Source organism: Sinocyclocheilus anshuiensis, unplaced genomic scaffold, assembly GCF_001515605.1.
Source record: "Sinocyclocheilus anshuiensis isolate Anshui unplaced genomic scaffold, SAMN03320099.WGS_v1.1 scaffold51, whole genome shotgun sequence".
In the NCBI taxonomy this organism is placed as follows: domain Eukaryota; kingdom Metazoa; phylum Chordata; class Actinopteri; order Cypriniformes; family Cyprinidae; genus Sinocyclocheilus; species Sinocyclocheilus anshuiensis.
In genome coordinates, this window is record NW_015548296.1 from 5,394,915 (window position 1) to 5,403,812 (window position 8,898).

Below are 8,898 nucleotides of genomic sequence, written 5' to 3' on the forward strand. Positions count from 1 at the left end.
CCCCTCCACCTCTCTCTCTCTATCACACTCACACACACACAGTTCCCGTACATACATTTGACAATAACAAGCAGAAAGTAAAGGCATCCTTGCTGGATTGCCCTTGAGCTAGTCTTGACAAATAATCTTTAGTGAGAAGTAGGCTACTGTATAGTAATGGTATTAGATTATGACAGCATGGTTATTTAATGAATATATTTATATATACTATATAAGTACTATACTCATATACCATGGTATTATGTACAAAATTAATAAATGGTTTATCTCAGCTCGCCTGTTTTGTTAGATGATTTCTAGTTGCCCTGTCAGGTCAGTTCACTAGCTGACTTGGTTTTGTGTGCTTTGAAAAAATATTTACAGGAAAACTGAATAAAGAAATGCAAATAAAGCACACAAATCTTAAATATTATATAATAAATATAAAATATTCTTAAGACATGCAAATAGATCAGTGTACATTAAATATTGATTTCATGATCAATTACAATGTATAAAACTATCGACATAGGAACAAGACCAACACAGTGACAATACTACAGTAATATAAAAGTCAAAGTATGTAACGTTTTCGGTGGGAAAATACTCTTATTGCAGATTAATATGCAGAGACAACAAGCAAGCCATTCAAAGTTTATTTTTCCGAAAACTATCAACATGTCTCTGCTACTATGAAAGTTTCACCAATTGTTTTGAGCTACCTCCTGACAACATTTACTTGACCAATGGCGTGGGCTCTGGGCGTGGCTATCTGTTTGTTCGACCAATGGCTGACGGGGCATATTTGTGGCAATTATGTTTATATTTTCAGTCCCGTTCACCCCAAAATTAAAATTCATTAATTACTCAACCTCATGTCGTTCCAAACCCGTAAGACCCACAAGAACACAAATTAACTTTTTGATCAAATCTGAGAGCTTTCTGACCCTAGACAGCAACACAACTGAAATTGTTATTTTTGTTTTCTTTGCACACAAAAAGTATTCTCGTAACTTCACAAAATTGAAGTTGAGCCACTGATGTCACATGGACTGTTTTACCGATGTCCTTGCTACGTTTCTGGACCTGGGGACATTTCAGTTGTGTTGCTGTCTATGGGATGGTCAGAGAGCTCTCAGGTTAGTGGTCAACCGATATTGGTTTTTTGACAGTCGATGCCGATATCTTGGAAAGCAGGGTGGCCGATATAAAGCCGATATAATTTTATTTACTTTAATTTATATTTAAGAAATTTGAAATCATTTGAAAATATATTAAAAATACATTTGTAAAATAAACATACTTATACTTTAAATGACAAAGTATTTTCCACAAATAAATAAATATCTATTAAAAATCTAATTGAAAAGGAAGTAAACTGTAACCAACAACTCAGTATTCTGGGAAGTTTGTGTGAGGGAATCATATTTTTTTCAAATAAAGCCAAGGTAACACTCATTTTGCAGATCACACAGTGAAAATGACATGAATATGACAGTGGGCAAATGCATAAAGCGCAGCATAATTTGAAATCACGATTTTAATGTTTAAAGCATTCAATCTGCACGGACCAAAAGTCACGCAGAAAATACGCGATCATGCAGGTCACATGCACACTTCACAAGATCTCATAACTAGATTTGACTAAGTTTGCAAGCTTTGTGAAATAACATTTTCATTAGCAATTCAAAGATTTGTTTAAATGATATAAATGCATATTTGCGGAATGCTGACGGCAAACGAGAAAGTATTATAATGTTTGCCTTTCTATTACTAATAATATAAAAGCAATCGTTATAATACTTTTTGTATACATTTTAATTCCTTTGTTTAACAGTTCTTTCTGATTATTAGACAGACTTCTATCCGTATTAGACAGAACTGAATGACAACAGCGAACAAGAGGGAGAATGTGAGCACTGTGTGCTCAGGCGCTGCCGTTCTCAGCGCCGTCAAGATAAAAGTCCGGCGCGCCGTCAAAATAAAGGTCCTGCATCGAACACTCTGGCCAAACAGAAAAACATATCGGCCGATGCCGATATTTGAAAAATGTCAAATATCGGCCGATATATCGGCCTTGGCGATATATCGGTCGACCACTATCTCAGATTTCATCAAAAATACCTTAATTTGTGTTCCGAAGATAAACGGAGGTCTTACGGGTTTGGAACGACATGAGGGTGAGTAAATAATGACAGAATTTTTATTTTTGGGTGAACTATCCCTTTAAGTTTTTTCAGAAGTTCTAAAAAAAGCACCTTTCTGCTTTTGGTCTGTATTTCACTCAGAAAAACTAGATTCACCACAAAGTTCTGAACATGATATCGATAATAAGAAAAGACAGAGCAGTTTAAGTGCTTCTTTATCTCAGAATTAAAGAGGTAAAGGGTAAAACAGCAGGAAGAGTGTGTGATCTCTGCGTGAGCTACAATTGGATCAACACTCACCTGCTCTCATCATGTCAGAGACACCTCCGGATTTCTCCAGACGAGGGCTGACGTGAACTTTGACTTCTAATAGGGTCATGAACGAGGACACAGAAGGACAGAGAATGATAAAAAGGTATAAGAAGCAAGAGTGTAGAATAGGGGAGAGAGAGGGATGATGGGAAGGAGGAAGTACTACAGTAGACACTGCAATGTCCTTCACCGCAGTCAATATGTCAAGGATAACTGCAGAAACTGATCTTTTGGCTGTGTAACTTTTAAATTGCTGCTCTTGAGATTTAAGTTTAAATTCTGATAAAATGTTGCTCATGAAAAGGCTATTTTAAGAGGTGTTTCTGGTGTCAGAGATGATGATGTTACCTGTTACAGAGTCTGTCACAGAGTCCATCACAATCTGCAAAAATAAGACAGAGAGAGAGAAATAGATGTTCAAATCTTATTTGACTGATCCAAATTATACATGTTTGTATTAAATATGAATTATACAAATACTGTCGTTTGTTATTGTGAACACATCATCTTTTCTGTTTGCATCAAGAGTATTATATCAGATGAGAAATGCAGTTTCAGATTTTTATATTATGTTTCTCGGGGGTTAGATTATTAATTGTGCAATTTTTGCACCAAAAGAACATTTTCACTTTAAAAAAATCTCTCAATTTCGAGGTAAAGGATACCACCCCAATGACAGCTTTTGTTCCTTTTTTACATACACACATAAAATGCTAGCTATGAAATTAGCCTTAAAAAGACATAAGAGTCAGTCACGTAGTTCCAAAAATGTTTAAAATGTAATTTCCACCACCATCATTAATATTATAAAATCAAACAGTATTATTATTTTATATTATTGTGTAAAAATGACTTTTCTCCTTAATATTTTGTAGACACCTGATACATTGTTTTCACTATTCTTTTATGTATAGAAAGTTCAAAAGAACAGCATTTATGTAACATTAGAAAAGGCACTATTGATCAGTTTAATGCATTCTTGCTAAATAAAAGTATTAATTTCTTTTTTATTACTTTTACATTTTAGAATATATTATGTATAATGAATATGTTTTAATTAATAAATATTACTATATTATAAATTATTAATGTAATAAAATAAATATGGAAAAAAATAAATAATTAAAGGATCTGCGTATGTTCTCATTTATATTCATTATTTACATTACTATTATTTACATATTTTTAGGTTACGGGAACACAATTCATCCTTTGAGATATGATGTAAATAAGGTAAAAGTGAGGTAAATAAACTAGGGTGAAAAGTGTAAATTTTATCTGTAAAACATCTACCCACAGTTGAAGACTCTTCTGTGGAAATCTATTCAAATAAAAAATACTTTGAACAACAGTCCTGATGACAAAACACATAAAAGGTAAGCGCTAGAGATCAGCAGGCACTAGACAGTGACATATGATGTACTTTAGAGGATACTGACCACCAAAGAAAAGGCTAATCAGAAAAAAAAAAAATTTGTGTTTTTAGCAGCGTCACCGCTCTGAATGCAGCACCAGTGAGGGCAAAAGTCTGTCAGTCCTGCATGTTTAGTACTCACTGCTTGAGTGAGACTGATTCCTGCACTGTAAGCAGTAAGATCCATCTCTTCCCTTAATCAAGATGGCCTTTGTGTAGCCAGACAGGAGACTGTCCCCCATTGTGTGTCATGCACTAAAGCTTTGAATAGAAGCCTCTGGATCCCCTGCTGCCCACCCTGGTGTGAAATTTATGGGCTAGAAAGGGCTGCCGGTTAAACGCACCATTTTTTCGACTGTCTTGATGTTGACTTCCTGTACTGCGTCTGACAGGTTGGTGGATGTTGCAGACACACCTGTCTCTAGCTCCTCCAGCTCTCTCTCCAGTCTGTGCTCGAAGAAAAGAAGATGGACATTCAGTTTATAAAGCACATTTTAGGTTACCTTTACTATATTTGTTTTATCTTTAAGAAAAAATAAGTTGTTTCAGTTGTGAGTGTGTGTGTATATATATATATATATATATATATATATATACACATAAAATAATATTACGTAATAATATAAAATATTATTTTACTTTATAATATTATTTTAATAATAATAATAATGTAAAATAGTAAATGTAAAATAGTTTTTGCTGCTTAAAATGGAAATCTTGTGTAACATTATAAATGTCTTCACTGTCACTTTTGATGATTTATGCATACTTGAATGAAAGTATTAATGTAATTACAATTCTAATGAAGTAATAACTTTTGTATTATATTTACAAAAAAAATATATTATGTATAATTAATATATGAATTAATTAATAAATAGGCTATTGTTATATAAAAGATTCAATATAATATATTAAATATATTAAAAATATATTTTTTAAATGATTATAGGATGTGCACTTGTTCCCATTTATCTTTATTATTTACACAATTATCTGTAGGTGAGGGAAAAAATTATGTAAAATATTTTAATATAATTATAATAAATAAATAAATACATCAAAATAATAAATTAATGGATCGGCACCAATTAAAATCATATATACATCATATATACATAAATGCACTAATACAGTTAATATATATATATACATATATAATGATCTGCACCAATTCAAATTTTATATTTTTATATTTTTCACGACCCCTTTCTGAGTGTGTTTTCCACACCAGGCCTTATTGGCATTGGCTGTTCACTGGCCTGACTCATTTATAATAAATAAATAAATACATCAAAATAATAAATTAATGGATCGGCACCAATTAAAATCATATATACATCATATATACATAAATGCACTAATACAGTTAATATATATATATACATATATAATGATCTGCACCAATTCAAATTTTATATTTTTATATTTTTCACGACCCCTTTCTGAGTGTGTTTTCCACACCAGGCCTTATTGGCATTGGCTGTTCACTGGCCTGACTCATTGGTTGGCATACCAGTCCTGTGCCAGAGGCCCTTACAGCCAGAGCAGAGATTTAATCAGGCAATGGAGACCCAGACTGACCGCTCTGCCAGCAGAAAGACCCATGGCACTTTTTCACCATTAGGAATAAACTGAGACAAATCAGATAAAAAAGATCTTGGCCACTAGATCCATATTACACAGTCCAGGCTGATGGATCCCACATTAGGGACTTGCTATCTAACCACAGCTGGACTGAAAAACAGACTACTTCTGTTTTCTACTCCCTTCATAAAAACTGTCTCCTTATATAAAACATGTGAATACAGCTCTTCATCACACTGGTGCGGCTGGTTTACCTGAGAATGGTCTCCTCAAGACCTCTGGTTTTGGCCTCATCTTCCCGCAGCTGTTTTGTGGTCCCATCTTCCTCCGGTCCTGCAGAGGGCGCACCGTCCAGCAGCCATCTTTCCCTCAGTGCCTTTGACTGCAAAAAATGCTAAATTTATGTAAGCAAGAATATACTCTAATATATGCAGAATATACTCTGCAGCTTGTGTGTGGCACAGAGCAGACGCTTTCAGTTTAGAATTGTCGAGTATTTTTCAGCTAAACAAATTTTTGTATTATTTCTATTAAAAGAAGCATAACAACAGTGGGGGCGGTGCCACGGTGGGCAAGTAATGTAATGTGCCCCAATGCAACCCTCTACACCAAATAACATCTGTACTCCCAATTGGGTTCAGATTTAGACATAATTTGTTTCTGCGCTGCAACTGACCAATCAGAACCAAGTATTCCAGATAGCTATACAATAATGTTGCACCTATTATTTTAAGTATCTTATGCTCACCAAGGCTACATTTTTTACATATTTGATCAAAAGTTAAAGTAATACTGTAAAATATTCTTTCAAATTAAAATAACTGTTTTCTATTTTTATATATTTCTAAAATGTAATTTATTCCTGTGATGCAAAGCTGAATTTTCAGCATCATTACTCCAGTCTTTAGTGTCACATGATCCTCCAAAAATCATTTTAACATGCTGATTTGCTGCTAAGTTATTATCAATTATCATTGGTTGATTATTATCAATGTTAAAAGCTGTTTTTGCTGCTTAATATTTTTGAGATACTTTTTTAAAGAAAATTCAAAAGAACAGCAATTATTTGACGCAGAAATCTTTTGTAACATTATAAACGTCTTTACTGTCACTTTTGATCAATTTAGTGTGTCCCTGCTGAATAAAAGTATTCATTTCTTTTTTAAACTAAATATTACTTATCCCCAAACCTTTGAATGGTAGTTTCAAACCACAGTTTCTACAAACATGTAATGCAGCAACATCTGTTTTGAATAATCACGAGAAATGTTTCTTCAGCAGCAAATCAGCATATTAGAATGATTTCTGAAGGATCATGTGACACTGAAGACTGCAGTAATGATGCTGAAAATTCAGCTTTGCATCACAGGAATAAAATACATTTAAAATATTTAAAGATATATATAAAAAAAACAACCTTCAAACTGCAATAATATTTCTTTTACTACTTTTTAAACTGTATTTTTGATCAAATAAATGCAGCCTTGCTGAGCATAAGAGACGTCTTTCAAAAACATTAAAAAGCCTTAATTATTCCACGTTTTTGACCGGTAGTGTAATTAATGCAATGTGCGATGCGATGGACTGAAAACAGCTTCAGGTTGTAAAAGTGGAGAATCATTGCCTCACTCAATGTCCTGTACAAGTCTCGACTCATTTAGAGAAGAAAGAAAAATCACACTTTGGGAAAACTGAAAGTTGAAGTGACTTAGATTTAGAAAGTGATGAAAATGTACATGCCAAAGAAAAAAAAAAACCCTCAAGATAAAAGTGATTCATGCATCAGTTGAACAATGATGCTAGTGATGCATGTCCCAAAAGAGCTTCAATTCTGTTATCGCCTGCCTTTGGAGATCTCCTATGAGAGAAGAGATCTTTACTAACCAAATAGTGCACAGCTCTTGCTCTCAGAGCCTGAATTATTCAGCTAATTGGCACTAAAATCTAAGTGTCGAGCTGGCACTAAGCTGCCTTGGCACCAAACCAGGCACTGCTCTGATTTACTCTCTGAAACTGATCTTACCCTCTTCCTCTGACTCTCAGAGCTTGATGTTTGCTTACTGGTAGCATTAAACTACATGGCAATTTGTTTGCCATTCACAAACTACATAAGATGTGTGCATATGCATAGGCTGCCCTGTCCAGCTCATTACCAGCAGCCATTAAAATCCACAGCTGAGCACAGTCACTCTAAAACTTAAAACTGAATATATTCTGGGCGGGACAATAATGGTGCTGTGCAAACCTTTTACAGTAACTCATACAAAACCAATCCAAGAACACTTCAATTGAGCTTTTTGCTGATTTTAGTATTCTGCAGCACTTCATGTTGATTATTTCATCGCAATATATGACCCTGAACCACAAAACCAGTCATAAGGGTCAATTTTTTAAAATTGAGATTTATACATCTCCTGAAAGCTAAATATTAATAAGCTTTCCATTGATGTATGGTTTGTTAGGATATAGGACAATATTTGGCCGAGGTACAACTATTTGAAAATCTGGAATCTGAGGGTGCAAAAAAATCAAAACTGAGAAAATCACCTTTAAAGTTGTCCAAATGAAGTCCTTAGCAATGCATATTACTAATCAAAAATTAAGTTTTGATATATTTACGGTAGGAAATTTACAAAATATCTTCATGGAGCATGATCTTTACTTAATGTCCTAATGATTTTTGGCATAAAAGAAAAATCAATCATTTTGACCCATACAATGTATTTTTGGCTATTGCTACAAATATACCCCAGCGACTTAAGACTGGTTTTGTGGTCCAGGGTCACATATATGGATGTATGAGAGGCAGTCAAAAAAAAAAAAACACACACACATATTGACCATAGAGAAGTTATTCTGCGCACACTTAAAGACTGAGCATTATGGATACGAGTTGTATGACTTGGCGGCTGTCCAGCTCCTAAAGGCTCTTGGCATTTACTGCACACTGCACTGCAGGCCTCAGACATTCCTGCCTCTCCCAGCTGTTACTGATCAAACCTCTGAAGATGGCTGTCTTCTTCCTTTCTGACAAGTCAAATAACATTCTTTATGTGCTAATATAACATTATATATTTTGATTCATGCATACCAGTTCATGAATGCCAGCTCTGTTTTCTCTAGGCTACTTTCAGGACTCAACAATGAGGATTTTTGTATATAATATATAATATATTGTTTATAATATATAATACTTTATTGTTTAAATTGTCTTATTTATCTTTTCTATTAATAAAATGTTGATTCATTCATTCATGCATTCTATTGTTTTTACAAAAAGCAATTTATAACAAATAAAAAAAAGTTATAATGCATATATTATATGCACACACACACACACACACACACACACACAAACAAACAAACACGTGTTTAGTTTAGCTTGAAGTACTATATATATATATATATATATATATATATATGTGTATATATTAGTGCTGTCAAAAGATTAATCGCATC

General features: G+C 33.7%; 1 protein-coding gene across 2 annotated transcripts in view; it reads right to left on the minus strand.

Moving 5' to 3' along the window:
- The window catches only part of LOC107656088 (paralemmin-1-like), a 38,464-nt gene that overhangs the window by 10,213 nt on the left and 19,353 nt on the right, over positions 1–8,898 (minus strand). Inside the window, exons 4-7 of one of the 2 annotated variants that reach the window (XM_016443781.1) lie at positions 5,694–5,821; positions 4,197–4,299; positions 2,787–2,820; positions 2,427–2,492 (exon numbers count right to left, since the gene is read on the minus strand). In XM_016443781.1, the coding sequence (XP_016299267.1) occupies positions 2,427–2,492; positions 2,787–2,820; positions 4,197–4,299; positions 5,694–5,821 (331 nt within the window). The remainder of the gene's footprint in view (positions 1–2,426; positions 2,493–2,786; positions 2,821–4,196; positions 4,300–5,693; positions 5,822–8,898) is intronic. The other variant, XM_016443782.1, reaches the window with a different exon arrangement.